Source organism: Bufo gargarizans, chromosome 1 (assembly GCF_014858855.1).
Source record: "Bufo gargarizans isolate SCDJY-AF-19 chromosome 1, ASM1485885v1, whole genome shotgun sequence".
In the NCBI taxonomy this organism is placed as follows: Eukaryota; Metazoa; Chordata; class Amphibia; order Anura; family Bufonidae; genus Bufo; species Bufo gargarizans.
In genome coordinates this window covers 135,370,606-135,388,217 of record NC_058080.1, presented here as the reverse complement: position 1 = coordinate 135,388,217, position 17,612 = coordinate 135,370,606, and the positions used below count along the sequence as shown (strand labels likewise).

The 17,612-nt window shown below is 41.7% G+C and overlaps 1 protein-coding gene across 1 annotated transcript in view; it reads left to right on the top strand.

Moving 5' to 3' along the window:
• Positions 1-17,612, top strand: part of GABRA2 (gamma-aminobutyric acid type A receptor subunit alpha2) — a 228,773-nt gene that overhangs the window by 145,458 nt on the left and 65,703 nt on the right. Inside the window, exon 6 of the mRNA XM_044292642.1 lies at positions 8,870-8,952. Within this exon, the coding sequence (XP_044148577.1) occupies positions 8,870-8,952 (83 nt within the window). The remainder of the gene's footprint in view (positions 1-8,869; positions 8,953-17,612) is intronic.

The window sequence follows — 17,612 nt, the reverse complement described above, 5'->3', positions numbered from 1 at the left end:
ATTTAGTAAGGATATCGGGCGATAATTAGCGCAAGAGGTAGGGTCCTTTCCTTCTTTAGGTATTATAGTTATTAGAGCGTTAGTCATATCAGCTGATAAAGGTTGGTTGCAGAGAGAAAGGTTACAGACCGGGAGGAAGTAGGGGATCAGAGAGTCTTGGAAGGTGGTATAATAAGTGGAGGGAAAGCCATCCGGGCCTGGGCATTTATCTTTTGGGGAGGCTTTAAGGGCTGCCGCTAGTTCAGATGAGGTAAAGGGTTTTTCTAGGGCTTTTTGTTGGTCTGGGGATAAAATAGGCAGATTTAATGTGTCTAGAAAGGCCTTAACTGAAATTTCTCTATTCTGGGAAATTGAGTCTTCTACAGGAGGGGGTAAGTTATACAGAGTTTCATAAAAAATCTTAAATTGCTCTGCTATAGCCTCAGAGGAGAAGAGCTGTTGGCCTTGGGAGGTTTTGATAGAAGATACATGTCTAGCTAGTTTTCTACGTTTGATTCGTTGCATCAGAAACTTAGAGGCCTTATTGCCATGGGCAAAAAATTAATGTTGGGAGGATAAGTAGTATTTAGCGGCTTTGGTGTTTAGTAGGTTCTTAAGCTCTGTTCTAAGAGTGGTCAATTTTTCTAAGTGATGGATTGCAAGGGATCTCTTGTGGAGGGACTCCAATATGTGAATCTGGTCCAAAAGAGAGGAGAGGTGTTTTTCTGCTTGTTTCTTCAGATAGGAACATTTACTAATAAAGTATCCTCATATATATACTTTATGGGCATCCCAAAGGGTCTGTGGGGAAATATCTGTAGTGTTATTAAGAGAAAAATATTCCTCTATAAGGGATTTAAAGTACTTTCTAAGGCCATCGTTGCTCAGCACGGATTCATTAAGTCGCCAAATAGGAGTCCTACCTGGTTCAGATGACGGTCTTATAGTACAAAATATAGGGGAGTGATCTGATATGGTGATGTTACCAATTTTTGCATCCGGTACAAGTATGTAGTCTATCCTGCTATAGGAATCACCTGGAGCGGAATAAAAAGTATAGTCAGTATGATTAGGATTATGACAACGCCATATATCTATAAGTCCTAGATCATATAACCTAGAGTTCAACTTTTTGAGAGATTTAGCTGAGAAGGAAGACTTTTTGGAGGACGTATCAACAAGGGGCTGTAAGGCGACGTTAAAGTCACCTGCCAAGACGAGGGTTCCCTCCTGCAAGTCCTCTACCAGGGTCAAAAGGGAGAGGAGCCAATCAATCTGATCAATGTTAGGGGCGTAAATATTGACAAAAGTGTACATTTTACTACCAATAGTACCCTTGAGTATTATGTATCTGCCATCTGGGTCTTGCGTATGTGCAGTATAAGTGAAAGGAACATTTCCCTTGAAACCTATGCTCACTCCCCTGGAGGCCGCCCCTCCCGCTCCACAATGATACCAATTTGGATATTTGGAAAAGGAAAGGTCAGGATATTTGCCATGTTTATAATGGGTTTCCTGTAGAAACACGACTGACCATCTTTCCTTCCAAAGGAGGGAGAAAATTTGTGATCTCTTAGATGGGGATCTTAAGCCCTTCACATTGAAGGACGCTAGTTTGAGGTCATTCATGGATAAGCAATTGGGCCATTGTAGCGGCCCCCAGAGAAGCGAGCATACCTTCCCCACTCAACAGACATATAAGTGACAGATATCCAGGGGTTCCACAAATGTAAAAACTAAAATAAAAAACATAAACAATAATAGAACAATAACGCGGCGTTAGAACATCTAGTTGCCGCCTTAATAACAATATGAAGCTAGATGGCTTCATCAGGAAAGGGGGGAAATGTGGGTTCAACCCAATTTTAGGATCCTGCTATCAAAGGGGACAAATGAGGCATTAGAATATACACTCCAGATACAGAATGGGGGGGGGGGGGGGGTAAGGAGGGAAGCGGGGGGAGGGGGAGGAGTATGGATAGAAAAAAGGCATGATAAGGGGGGGAATGAGATAGGGGTAGAAAGGTGGGTTTATTGGAGAGCAGAGACAGAGACATTACTTATATTGTGTCAATATTATCAGAGTGGAAGAGCTATGACACAGTCCCAGTTATCCTCCTCGGGGTCAGATTTCCGCTGCGATGCTTAGTTCGTTGTCTTTTAGGAGTAGCAAACTTCTCCCAAGGGGTCAGCTTCAGAAGTTCAGGCAAAGTGGAGATCTCAGACACTGCGTCCCAGCTTGTTATGTCCATTGGAGGAATGTCCATGAAAGAAAAAGCATCCTGAAGATCCGTATAGGATGAAATCTTGATCTGCTTTCCTGCATATTTAAAGGACAGACCAAAGGGGAAAGTCCATCTATATAAGATATTCTTGTTGCGCAGATGGTCTGTGAGGGGTTTCAGGATCTTCCTCTTATTCAAGGTGACTGGGGAAAGGTCTTGAAATATCTTGATAGAAGAATCACCAAAAGATATGGCATTTGAGGCTCTGGCTGCATTAAAGATTTTTTCTTTGTCAGCATAATTTAAGAAACGGCAAATAATGTCTCTGGGAGGTTCTGTGTCCTTAGGCTTCTGTCTGAGGGCTCTGTGAGCTCTTTCTATAATCATGCCAGACAGGTCGTCCCTTCCCAGGAGAGTTTCAGCTATTTGTTTAATGACAGAGATAAGATCATCATTAGGCACAGATTCTGGAATGCCTCTGAATCGGAGGTTATTCCTCCTCCCCCTGTTTTCTTGGTCCTCCATGGCTGCGTGCAGCTGATTTATATGTTGCTGGCAGGAGGAGAGGGATTGGGAGACTGCAGCGCTATGCTCCAGCGTGGCCTGGCTGATATTCTCCAGAGATTCAACCCGGTGACCTATGTGCTGAATCTCCTGGGTGAGTACAGAGATTTCCTGCCTTAGAGGCGATAAGGCTTCAGCAAGGGCTTGTTTAATGAAACGCCGTGACACAGGCAAGGAGCGGGAGCTAAGAGACTCACCCCTGTCGCTTTCTCCCTCAGACATGCCTCCTTCAGCTCCAGCTTCAGAGCGCTCGTCAGCCGGCGCCATCTTGGATTCTCTGACTGCTGGCGAAGCGGTCTGTTTTTTAAGATATTTCGCCATTCCCGAACCTGGATTAGGGCATTTCGGGATCGCAGCTTGATCTGTGTTCTTCTGCCCTCCGATTTTCACCATTTTTGAAGTGTTCTGGCTAGCATAAGCTGGCCCTTTAGCAGGCAGATAAGCGGAGCTCAGCAGAGCATGTCTTCACAGCTCAGCCGTTAGCTCCGCCCCCCCCACGTGGACACATTCTAATCACGTGAGACCGCCAGGTCATGTGGGACACCACGTTCAGACCGCAAAACCACACGTGATGCTGTAGTGAGTCAAGGCGGTGAGGAATGAAGGTACCCGGCATCCGGCGGTAATGTATTACGCTTACTACACTAACACCATCTGGTGATCACATATGGTTGAGATATTTAGAATACAGACGTATCTGTCATAACAGGAGACAAACGTTATGCTCCTCCTATCAAGTGGACACTATCCAACCATCCACCACTGTTCTATTCCTATAAGGGACACTCGTTCGTAGTGTCTCCTGATCAAGTGACGCGTCTCATTTTCTGCTCCATTGGGACAACCAGCCAACTATCTTCACAAGAGCGCCTTCATACGGTCGCTTAAGGAGCTTTAATATTGGTGTGCTTATGGAGCTTTAATATTGGTGTGCAATATTGCTATACAGCTACATCATTTTATGTTTTTACATTTTATGTGTTTGTACTTTTTATTAATGCATATTACATTTTAGACTCATCCGTTTGTCCAGGGCTCCCTGATCTCAGGACTGGACTCCTGCATAATGTATCTGTTATGCTGCCCATAGACTTGCATTATGAAGGATCAAAATGGAATGCCTCTTAAAGGCTTCCTTTTTGACTTCCATCTTAAGGATTCCATTATTTTCCGTTATAACCATTTTATAATGGAAAGCTATAATGGAATATATAACGCTGATGTGAACCAACCGTTAGAGTAAAGCATAGCTGTAAGCTGTAAGGGAGCCTATTGGGATTTTATGATGTCTATGGTTTAGGCAACTCAAACGTGATGGCAAATTAAACCTAAAAGAGTATTCTGGTTATGTAAAGTTATCCCCTATCCCAGCGGTAGGAACTGCACCGATCATGAGAATGTGGACCCTGTAGCCTATAGAGTTCCTGAAATGAATGGAGCAGCTGGTTGGGCATCACCATCGATCTAATGATTATCCCCGATCATGAAGGGATAACTTTACATAACCAGAGAATCAGAAATAATACGGTACATGACTCTTTTAAACAAAGCGAGAACCAGCCCTGTACCTCCAATGAATCCAGCTATCTCTCCATTCATTGAACCAATTGATCTGCTAGATTTATTTCAAGATGACATCTCATGGGGTGTGTCCTTTCTGCTGCAGCTCTCTCCCTGTAACTGTCACACTTATGGCAGAAGATAAAACTGGTGGGAGTTGAGAGATGAAACTGAGCATGTGCATCAGTGGCGTAGGGATCGCCATAGCAACCATAGCAGTTGCTATGGGGCCCTACGCCACTGGGGGCCCGGCCCGTCCTGACCGCATAATTTATTTATTTTTTTATTTTATTTTTTATTAATACTCAGGCAGCCAGGCCCGACCGCCCGCCCAGTGTAGTGGGCGGGGCGCGGGCGGTCCGTGGCTCGGGCCTGGCTGGGGGGGGGAGGCGGAAGCCGGAGTCACACAGGCAGCCAGCAGCCAGGCCCGGGACCGCCCGCCCAGTGTAGTGGGCGGGGCGCGGGCGGTCCGCGGCTCTGGCCTGGCTGGGGCCCGGGGAAGGAAGCCGGAAGCCGGAAGGAGGAGAGGAGGACAGGAGGACAGGACGGAGTCGGACGGCAAGTTGGTACGTACTACTAGGCTGGCGGTCGGCGCGGTGGAGGGGGCCGGAACGGCTTCTTGGCTCAGACACAGACATGAATATTCATGATGCAGCCAGACAACGACCGCATCAAGGGGCACAGCATACCCGGTGAGCCTCTCCACTCTGAACGCTTGGCTGGTTTTATTGGTACAGGAGTCTGGTGGAGGTCAGAAGTTGTCCCTAATGATGCTTGGCGGTGACTCCATCTCATTTGTTTAGAAAACTTCTGCATTTTCCTCCTCACACCTCTATGCACAATAAAATACACAGCTAGGCGGTTAAAGGGAGTCTTTCACCTAATCTGAGCGTTTTAGACCGCTCATATCAGGTTATAGACTCTTTAACCCTCATTACGATCATACCTGTCTCTTATGTGTCCCTCGCCCAGATAATGAAAATAACACTTTTTAAACTTATGCAAATTACCTTCTGAAGGTGCCCAGGGGCGGCGTTACTGGGCGATGTGCCCAGAAAAACACACCTCCAGCCGGCGGACGTCACGAGCGGCACCAGAGGATGGCGGGCTGGGAACTGGCCCGCACCTGCGCACTGCTCTGCCCATTATGGGCAGAGGAACATCCTTTCATATTGCGCATGCGCCGGCCAACTAAAGACAGCCGGCCGGCGCATGCGCAATATGAAAGGATGTTCCTCTGCCCATAATGGGCAGAGCAGTGCGCAGGTGCGGGCCAGTTCCCAGCCCGCTGTCCTCTGGTGCCGCTCGTGACGTCCGCCAGCTGGAGTTGTGTTTTTCTGGGCACATCGCCCAGTAACGCCGCCCCTGGGCACCTTCAGAAGGTAATTTGCATAAGTTTAAAAAGTGTTATTTTCATTATCTGGGCGAGGGACACATAAGAGACAGGTATGATCGTAATGAGGGTTAAAGAGTCTATAACCTGATCTGAGCGGTCTAAAACGCTCAGATTAGGTGAAAGACTCCCTTTAATGATCAGTAGAAACGTCCCTTCTGCCACCCTGAGGCGGAGCCAGGCTGGCAGTGGCACCAGCGCCGCAGAGCAGACCCAGTGTAGGAATTAGGAAGGAATGAATTTCCTCCGGCTCCTAACTAGAGGGACTGAGACTGAGTGAGTGGGAGGACTCAGGCGGTGGAGGGGGTGGGGCCAGGGGGGGGTATGAACTTATGACCTACCTGACCTGTCCTGCTGTGGAGTGAGTGGGACTATGAGGCAGGCGCTATCTAAATCTGATATCCTGGGGGCCCATAAAAAATTTTTGCTATGGGGCCCATGCATTTCTAGCTACGCCCCTGATGTGCATCCACCTCAACAAGGTGGACAAAGAAATAATGAAAAGAACAAACACAATAGAGATATATTAAATATCTCAGTGGCTGCACTACATATGTAGAAAGGAACAGATTGTCATGGTGTGTAAAGGAGATTTTCTGTGTTCCACTTCAATACTCTATACCGTGCTTCATGCCTTCTTTCTCAAATCTCAGAATATTTACACTGCTACTCTGACAAATCTTCTCTTTTCAAATATTTACCTACAGTTTGCTTCATGCCACTTTAAAAATCCTCGTAGAATAATATCAGGCGTAGTGCACGTTTCTTGTGCAAGAAAAAAACTGAAAAAGAACTTGAGCGCACATCCACATGCTATGCTTTGATCTCATAACTGCTACTCAGCAGGAACCAGCGCTACTTGGCGCATGTGTACCTCCTGTGCTAGATGCTAACTGAGGCATTAGTGTACATTTTGATCAAGTCTAGGTTTCTTGTTCTTCTCACCATTTACCAACTCTGTACAAGTAAAGCATATTACTAATAACTGTGCTAAATATTACAGTAGACCCAGCTATTAAAAGAGAAGATGCACGGCTTTAATTTTTTTCTAGAAATATTGCAACACTTATTACAATTTCCAAATTGTTCTGCATGAGGATGTAGTTTTATATTCATACATGTTAATAGCATTCTATAAAGCTTCCCAAAAAAGCCTTGAAATATCAAGAAAATATTAAATGTTGTGTTTCAGAGTGGAAGGAAAATTGTTTAGTTAGGTTTTCTGTGTTCAGTTATAGCCACAGTTTCCATCCAAAATGTAACTTGTTGAAAATAAGTGAAAAAAAAACATTACTGCATTGCCGTAATTTCCACCAAATCCATCAAATGTTGTAAAATATTTAAAATAAAGGGGATAATTTATTATGAAGGTGATATTTGACATTTTTCTTGAGTGTCTACTGTTTTTTAGCCATTTTTGCAACAGGTTTACCAGTTGTTGCACGCCATGTTTTAAATTTGTCACATATCAATTTGTCTAAAGTCTAATATAAAGGTCACATTAATTTCTACGTCTATATTTCTACATGTTCTTGTGTCTATGTAAATACTAAATGGTCTTGGCACAAACCACACAAAAAAGTGTTGCAAGTGCTTGAAAATATTGTCGCAAAAACCATTCCATTAACAACAACAACAAAAAAAACATGACATTCACATGTTTTTATTCACTTTTTCAAGCCAAAGCCAGAAGTGGATTCAAAAAGAAGAGGATACAGACCCAAATTACTAATCCTGTAGATGGCGTGAACTTGGGCAGGCTGTCTACATCTGCACCAGATCTATCACCGGGGCTCAGACTGAATGATAAATGTAGTGCAGGGTTATTTTTTTTTTCTCTGACTCTTATACCTATTATTGATTGGCTTATTTTGAGACCAAATGTTACATCAGAATTGCTCCGACATTTTTGTTCAAAATGAGAAATCTTTCAAGTCCATTCACACATCCGTAGTGCATTGCAGATCCGCAATACACCCGGCCGGCACCCCCATAGAAATGCCTATTCTTGTCCTCAATTGCGGACAAGAATAGAACATGGAGCCAGTGGACCATAGTGTGCTCTCCGCATCCATTCTGTCCCCATAGAGAATGAATAGGTCCGCACCCGTTCCGCAATTTGTGAATTATTACGTTTATTCTATCCTTTTAATGTATACAAAAACATATATGTTAAATGGATTCTTCAGACTGATGCCATACAGGGGTATCCATTCAACATAAAAAAAGTACTCTATCATTGTAAAAAAAAGGATAATTTTTTTTTACCGGACTGTGCAAGATACAAGAACGTGGTGTTCTGTGTTTTTGTATCCTTTTTTTTTTATATATATACACACGTCAAATGGAGGCATAAAACATGATGTAAACCTACCCTTAGGGCCACGCCTTTCTGGCAAAGATTGGTGCAGATACATTAATAATTATGGGTCAATTTTCTTTTCCTCGTGCGAGTCTTTTGTGAATGACATAATGCTGACTTTGGTTTCAAAAACTGCATGAGAAAACCTGAACATGAAAACACAGCTCTGATCATTGTACTGTAACTGTAAGAAGATTAGACACATGTGTCACATGATCAACTCAGATCCTCATCCTCTGAAACTATGAAGGGTGCCATCTAATGAAAACATGAAAGTATCTTGAAAACTGTGAAGAATTATTACAGAAAATATTTTAGAAACATGCTTGAATTTTCACCATCATCATGTCTATATCAGACTAGAGCTTGATTCGTTGAAACTGGAAAGCCCCTTTAAGCATGTTCAATAAATCATCGCAGTTTTTCTAGCATTTTGTTGTCTTTGCTAAAATATTATTTTTAGCATTCCAATTAGATATTAATATCAATGCGGTATCATTACAAATAAATCATCAATATGGCAACTGCTTCTGCATTTCTGGCTTTGTATAAAATGTGGAAATTACGGAAATGTTCTTGTTTGCAGTGTTTTGAGGTTATAAATGCCTTATGAAGGACCACATGAAAAAAGAATAGCGCGGATTTAAATGTTAATGATGTTATTAGTGGAACAGAACAATTTTTATCTCACTTGCCATACGTTGGGCTGCATTGCGCGACAGACTTTCCTTTTGTATTAATCTTTAGAAAAGAAACCATTGTTTTTTTTTTGTCTCGGCTTCTTAGGCTCACTGTCCAGGCTGAATGCCCCATGCATTTGGAAGACTTTCCTATGGATGCACATGCCTGTCCATTAAAATTTGGCAGCTGTAAGTATTTGCCAGTCTTTGTTTGAAGGTCACTTGTTAATTAGAATGTTCTGACTTGTTTTGTGTCCTTATGACATTTATTGTTGTTACACATAATTATAATGCTCCAGTTAATAGCAATGAATTAATTACTTCCAATTCCATATGCAATTACTATTGCTCCTGCACTTTAAATATAGGTTTTTGTATATGTGTTTTTATGGACTTGCACTGTAAATGTACACGTATATCCAAGGTTTGTAAGCTTACATTGTGACCATCATTTTATTACAAAAATGAACGTTTTAGTTTCCACCAATGTGATGTCATGTTGTTTTAGGTTTTTCTACCCTGTTTCTTCTTTGAGACATTCCAGTTTTTATCTTTACATTTATCTATTTAGAGAAAAGGAAGTTACAGTTTTTTTTTTTTTTTATTTAAATCTATTTCAAATTTAGCTTGCAGACCTTTATTATAACCATTCAATAGCCTGTCCTGAAAAAAAAAATATGTATGGACATTTTAATCCTGTGTAGGGATGAGCGAACCAGGTGAAGTTCAAGTTTCAGGGACCAAAACTTGACCCGAACCCAAACCCGGACCCCATTAAAGTAAATGGGGACCTGAACTTCCCTTTATTATTTTCCGTTATAACGGAAAATAATAGCATTCTTAAGATAGAATGCTAAATAAAATGGCGATTGAGGGGTTAAAAATAAAAATTAAAAATCACCTCATCCACTTGATCGTGCAGCCGGTAGCCTCTTCTTTCTTCAGGACCTGCAATGACATCACCGCACTTATGACGTGGTGAGTACAGTGATGTCATCACAGGTCCTGCTGAATAAAGATAGAAGATCTAATCACGTAAGCTAAATAGGACTAAACATGGCATCAGTCATGTAGCCCTCAAACATTTGATGTGATTTCTGGCTTTAATTTAATTGCCCAGGTATGTATCAGCCGAATATTAGTTTACTGAACATACACAGTATATGTAGTATTATTTATTTTTATTTTATGCACTTATACAGCACTACTATATTCTGCAGCGCTTTACAGACGTCCACTATTACTACCTGCAGTATCTACATATGTCTGTCGGTGTCTTTGTTCACCTTGTCTCTCCTCTGTATGTACTGTGTTTTTTCTACAGTTAACTATATTGACAACATTCTCTAGCACTAGCAGCCATTTTACAAATCACCTAGAAGCAGGCAGGTGTGCACTCTGCGTGCTGAGCCAGAACATGTATGTTATATAACTCTGTTGCTTATGGATGTTAGAGTATCACATGATGTAAAGGGAAATACATGATGGGTGCCATTTTGATAAGACCATAAATACATTAAACAGGACTCATCCATGGGCTATACCATTCTACTGTGCAGATAGTTGTCAACTGTCTCATGCAAGAAAGTTATGTAGGCATAATTTTAAATACATATAAATTGGAAAACTGTATGATGTCTCACCCTCTAAAGTGAAAAAATAAAATAAAACCAGTATACCCTTTTAGGCTAATATTTTTAGTAGCACAAGGCTTCCACTAGGGGGAGCAAACTGATGACTCATAAGATTTTTCACTTACTCATCTTCATTGTGCTGAAAGTTTCTGTGGATACATAGACAACATGTTTTATGTATGATCTATCTATGAAACAGATCAGAAACCTTGTCTTCATATGGTATTAATCAAATTGAAGCATTTATTTCTGCAATAAAGATGTAATAATAGTAACACTTTAAAGCAGCAAAATGTACTGTATATCAAAATACTGGACAACTGAGCTGTATTTCTCAAGGACTGTAAGATGAGTAAGACTATTTGTCTCTTAAATAAAAGTTAACCCATTACTTTGTGGGGGTGAGGTGAGAATCAGACAATAAGGCCTCTTTCACACGGGCGTCATGGATTTAGGCCGAATAAGATGCGGGTGCGTCGCGGGAATTTCCGCGCAAGTGCAAAACATTTTAATCCGTTTTGCACGTGCGGGAGAAAAATTGGCATGTTTGGTACCCAAACCTGAACTTCTTCACAGAAGTTTGGGTTTGTGTAGATTTTATTATTTTCCCTTATAACATGGTTATAAGGGAAAATAATATCATTCTTGGAACAGAATGCTTAGTAAAATAGGGCTAAAGGGGTTAAAAAAAATAATAATAATTTAACTCGCCTCATCCACTTGTTTGCGCAGTCCGTCTTCTATTCTTTCTTCTTCTTTGCTGTGCAGGAGGAAAAGGACCTGTGGTGATGTCACTGCACTTATCACATGGTCTGTCACATGATCCATTACCATGGTGATTTCCCCCACTCCAGTGAAGATATCACATAATGATCAGATCCCGATCATCTCCTAGCAACCAATGCGTTAAAATCGCACCGCATCCGCATTTGCTTGCGATTTTCACGTAGCCCCATTCACTTCTATGGGGCTTGCGTTGCGTGAAAAACGCACAAAATAGAGCATGCTGCGATTTTGCACAGCCCCATAGAAATAAATGGGTCCGGATTCAGTGCGGGTGCAATGCGTTCACTTCACACATTGCACCCGCGTGGAAATCTCGCCCATGTGAAAGAGGCCTAAGAGTTTTAACTGTTCAACCATGAGGATTAGGAAATTGGCATGGAATATGAATCAAGGGGGCTAATGATGGTACAGAGGCTGAATGATGTCTATATGCCATGGATAAAAACAGGGACATCATATTTTTCTTTTATAGGACCTTTCTTTTATAGAACCTTTTAAAATCACAAAGGCTAGTAGAAATTATACCCTTATTCAAACTAAATGCTGAACTGTTCAGATGATCCCAGGGTTGACCTTAACAAACTAAATACCAATAAGTCATATCTACAGTTATTTATTTGACAATTCCCCAAGATGAATACATACAGTAAAATACCATTTTCAGTCCTGTTAATATCACCCAATAAAGCACACTTGTAGTTATGTGATATCTTCACGGGAGTAGGGGGATTCACTGAACAGATAGTCAAGTTCTCTGAAAATCTCACTAGAAAGTACATTTTCTATGCGAATATTCCGAAGAAAACTTTCTATGTTTCTTAATAATCCATTCAGGACATTAGCAAACTTTTACCGCTGCCTGTGGGTGATACACCAGCCTGAGGCAATGCGGTGCTGTCATTCACTATTTGGTAGTGGAGTACTTTAAGATGTTTTAAAAAAAATAATATTAAAATGTAAGTTAATCCAGGGAATGTATCAGTGTATTGTTTCTGAACCTTGTGAGTTGAGCGAGGATCATCCTTATGATTGCCTATGGACCAAGCTCCACTTTGTGCTTGATTGGCAGGTATTCCGTACTACAAGAATTTTGCTACAATAATTGGGTTTCCTAACCTTTCTTTACTAGCAATGTAGATGAGTGCTTCGCTGAAATTTCAAGTTGTTCTTTTTCAGTGAATTTTCACATTATAACACAATCACATGTTTATCATGACGTTCACGAGCAATACCAGCCTTTATGGATCTATCTATTGCATCCTTATGCTCTTCATGTAAACCTATAATTCAGTTTTACATACTTACATAAGTTAAAAAGACACAAGTCGAAAAATTTCAACTTTTTCAGATTAGTTATACATTACAAACACTTATTGTTAGATTAATTATAACCATCAATATCATTTGCTATTAGATAAACATAGTCCTTTTTTAAATGCTGACATAGTGTCTGCCATTACTAGCTCTTGGTGTAGGGCATTCTATTGTTTGGCTAACTGTAAAAAACTCTTTCCTTTATTGATTCTAAGTCACCTTTCCTCCACATGAAATGAATGCCCTCTGGTCCTTTGTAAAGTCCTTGGAATGAATAAATCTTGTGCCAGTTCTAAGCTGAACAAGCCCAATTGAGACCATCCATTCCCTTTAATAATCTGGGCACCCACTTCTGAACCCTTTCTAACTCTTCTATTTCCTAACTCTTCTTCAGTTTTGGTCTCTATATACTCTTGCATAGTGTGGTATATGGACCCAAAAATTACATCCCCTATTCAAGTTCTGTAAACGTAACAAGTTTATTATAGGTGCACTAGTAGTTTGTATTGAACAAATTAAAAAGGTGAATCTAGTAGGAAAAATAAATGTTTTCCATAATAGAAGTGGTACACACAGTAATGACAGTATTTTTTTTTTAACTGAGAGCAATCAATTTTTTGTAATTAATAAAAAATGTTTTTTTTACAATAAAATAGGTAATTTTTTTAAATAGGCAAAAATACAACATAGTAATAATTTAGAAGGTTACTCCACCCAAAAATAGAAAATGGAAGGGGAAGAAAAGGGAGAAAAAAATTTATGTTTCGCAAAATCACAGTGGGCCATGCTTAAAGTTCTCACTCCTTGCCTAGGCACCTGGAAAATTTCAATCTTTATCAGACCTCAGATCAGACCTCCTGATATTCATCAGAACTCAAATCAAACTGTAAAATAAATTAAACAATTTACCTCTGCTGCTCCAGACGGCCTGCTCTTCCTACACTCACCAATCCCTGGTCTTCTGCCAGTGCCGCAATGCACTTTGATCTGACATTGCACAGTGTCAGGTCATAGTGTAGTGTACGTTTACACAGAACAGTGGATGCCCAGAAGAATACCAGGGAACAGTGAGTGCAGCTAGCAGTGCTATACTGTTTGCTCTGTGCACCTCCTGACTACTGAGTGCTTCTATAATGGAAGCTCCCATTAGTATTCGCTTTACAATACTCACTGTGATTTTTCTCCCACTTTTAGGCTTAAAGTACGGTAAATTGACTATCCAAACCAACCCAACCCAGTTGCTTCCTATTTAGAGGTGCACACTAGTTAAGTTGAGACTGTTTGGGGAAAGAAAGAACGCAGAAATGAAATTGGAATTATGCGGGTGGGATAAGGAAAAATGTTGAAACTCTGAAATTTGAAAAGGGGGGGGGGGGAAATAAAGTGGTGTAACTACAAATCTGAGGTGTTCCTGTGCAGGCAATTGTTTTGTACAAATGAAAGTGGGTGAAGATCAGAGAAGGATAAAAAGTGTTAGACTTTGCTAAGGCCATTAAAAATAAACGTAAAAAAAGTTTTAATAAATATTTAAAAAAATGAAAATGTTATCACCCTTTTAAAATAGAAATAAACTATTAAAAAATAAAGATCATTAGCATTGCCACATCCCAAAATGCCTATACTATTAAAATATAAAAAAATACATTTTTTTAATAAAGTGATCAAACAATTATAGATCACCCAAAATGGTATCAATGAGAAATACAGATTTGCCTATACAAAATGAGCCATCACACAGCTCTGTAAACCTAAAAAAGCAATTCATAAAACTGTTTGAATTTCTAATTCCTTCCCATTTAAAAAATAAATAAATTCCAGCTTCCCACTACATTGTATGCAATATTAAATGTCCTTTTAGAAAGAACAACATATCACATAATAAACAAGCTCCATGCAGTTGTGGGAATGAAAAAACAAAAATGTAATGGCTCCTGGGAAGCAGGGAGTAAAAAGCAAAAAGAAAAAAAGAAAAATTGATGCGTCAGTAAAGGGTTAAACAATTTTTGCAAGCATAGGTATTCAACTTGATTAGTTATAGTGAGTCTGCCTTTTCTAAAATTCTACTTTAAGTGTCAAAGCTTTTAAAAGATGTAATATAAATTAAACTTGGACCTGGCAGCTGTGGATGGTCACACTATAGGTCACTAGTGATGCTCGCAATTCACTTATCCCCTATAGTATGTAGACAGCCATTCATCTTTCACTGACAGCTAATTTTCAAGGCTGCTATCCATTTCTGGACAGAATGGCCTCATGTACTGTGTCTCATGGCTGCATACTGTATATCACTGCAATTCGTAGTCTTATATATTTTTTTTATATATTTGTACTGTATGAGTAAACTAAATCAGCCTAAAAAGTTAGACATTGTGAAAATTATTTATTATCTTCAAAGAACATACATTTTATTGACTTTGCTTTTGAATTAGAGTTGAAAGGGAACACACAACTTAAAATTTACACCTTGATCCAGTTATTACAATGCGTTTTATCATATAATACATCTGCTGTATATAACTAAACATTAGAATGGGTTTTTCTTGTAATCAGCTCAGAAAACCCTGATTTGGATTGATTCTGTGAATTTTCAAAGAAATTTTATAGTGGGGTGGGTGACTATAGTGGAATGAATTAAAGTTTTCCACCAGCTACATATAATTAGGCCGCTTCAGTTGAGTAAGCTGTATTATTAGATTTAAAGCCCCTTTACATGGGCCAATTGTGCAGGCAGTTACCGGACTGAATTATTTGTTCCCAATAATTGCCTACTCTTCAGAGGAGGTGAATGCTGCATTTCCATGCAGCAATCATCTCCAGCAGTATGCGGACAAAGCATCACTACTGCAATCACTCTTCCCCATAGAAAATCATTCCTTCTAGTTAGTAGTTCCTTTTTTTTTACACAGCATGAACTGCTGACCAGCAAATTATAATTTCGGTGCCTGCATTAGCAATGCTTTCACCTGATAAATGAGTGTTGTGGGAATTTGCTCTGGTAGGCAGAATAGCAGACGCAGTACAGAGGCAAAGTCTTTGACTTAAAGAGGACCTTTCACTACTGTACAAACTAGGCTATGAGCTGTGCGCTGCGATTGGCCAGCACTGCAGCAAGGGACACGCCTCCTACAAAAAATCAGTCAGAGGGAGCGCAGACACCGGAGCCTATACCGGGCGAAGGGAGCGGCGCCCAGGCATACTAATAAGTGCAGGGGGACCCCTGGGCGCCGCTCTGCCCACTGATCTAGTTAGTTTTTAGTTTGTACAGTAGTGAAAGGTCCTCTTTAAACAGTGCAGTGTTTATTCACACATAAACAAAAATGACAGTTTGTCATCTTGGTCTTCATTCACACCATGGCAAGTCCACAGAACAAAAAACATTCACCTTGTCAGAGGTTTTCTCAGCAGCAGTACACAACAGGCTTTAGGGCCTGCTTCCCAGCAATGCAGCTCTCAGCCCTTTAGTATGGAAAACATCATGCAGATCTCAAACCACAGAGACTCCAGAGATCCACTGTGAAATGGAGGATAATCCACCCAGCTGAGACTGCTGGCTGGGTTTTTATATCCCAGACCAAAACCCGGCCTGGAATGTGGGGAACAGCCACCCACCCTGCACTTTGGCTGCTCCCAGTAAGAGCCGTCCGGATCGGCTTTACAGCCACACTAAATAACCAATAGTGTCAGTGAGCACTAGCTGCCGCTGACACTTAAAATTATCGGTTCTTACCTCACCGAGGCCAGGAACCTTGGTGAAAACATATCTTCCGTCAATGACGGAACCTTGTGCCTTCCTACAGTGTTTACTTATTCATCGGGTGATAAGTGGGACTTTTACATAGTGCAAGTAATGGGAGCAGTTGTTCCTAGTGCTACTTACCATTGATTGCCTGATCTTCCACCCCAGTATACATGCCTTAAGGGCGGTTAGTTTATTAGTGACTACCTAAGTGTCATGGTCTTACCTTCTCACTGTTCTCCTTCGTTTGACATGTGCTGGCGGCCATCTTGGTTTCTGGGTTTCTTGTAGCCTCCCACCCTGCGGCTCCTCCTTCCCACTGGGAGGAGCTGGATGCCTAGCTCATATATATAGAAGGTCTGTGGCTTCAGTTCCTTGCTTGGTCCTCCTGTGTGCACATGCTTCAAAGACTGCTGCTGCTTCTGGTTCCTGATCCTGGCCTCGTCTGACTACCCCGTTGGTTCCCGATCCTGGCTTCGTCTGACTACCCCGTTGGTTCCTGATCCTGGCTACGTCTGACTACCCTCCTGGTTCCTGACCCCCGTCTACGCAAGACCCTGCTTCAGTTTAGCCATCCGTTTGGACTTTAGCTACGGCTTGATTTTCAATAAAGCCTTCTTATTCCACCTATCTCCGTTGTACGTCTGGTTCATGGTTCCATGACATTAGGACCAAGCCATGAATTCTGACGGTACAGGGCCATCCTCGCTACCTACGCTGGTTGCCAGACTTGATCAGCAGGATCACCTGTTGGGTCGGTTCGCTGTGGCGTTACAAACCCTGCTTGAACGCACGGCTCATTTAGCTTCCGTTGCCGATGGGTCGGTTGTCGCTCCTGGGCCCGCTCCTACTGCCGCTCCGGTTGTTGCGCCAGAGTCTACCCCGACACCTGTTGCTGCACCTGCGGTGTTTCGGGGTATGACCGGTTCTGCCCCCCTTCCACAGCGCTTTGGGGGAGAGCCAACTCAGTGCCGAGGTTTCCTTAACCAGGTGGCCATTTATTTCGAGTTGCTGCCACATGCCTTTCCTACTGAGAGATCAAAGGTGGGCTTCTTGATCTCGCTGCTCTCGGACAAGGCCTTGGCCTGGGCCAGCCCTTTATGGGAGAACAACAATCCGGTGGTTGCCGAGTTTTCCGGTTTTGTTGCTTCTCTTCGGAAGGTATTCGATGTGCCGGCTCGTGCTGCCTCTGCTGCGAAGCTCCTTATGTCCATCAGACAGGGTTCACGATCCGTAGCTGAATACGCCATTGAGTTTCGTACCCTGGCAGCAGAGGTGGGCTGGAATAATGAGGCTCTGGTCGCTGCTTTCTCTCATGGTCTCTCGGATGTCTTGAAGGATGAGATTGCAGCCAAGGACCTACCAGTGGAGCTCGAGTC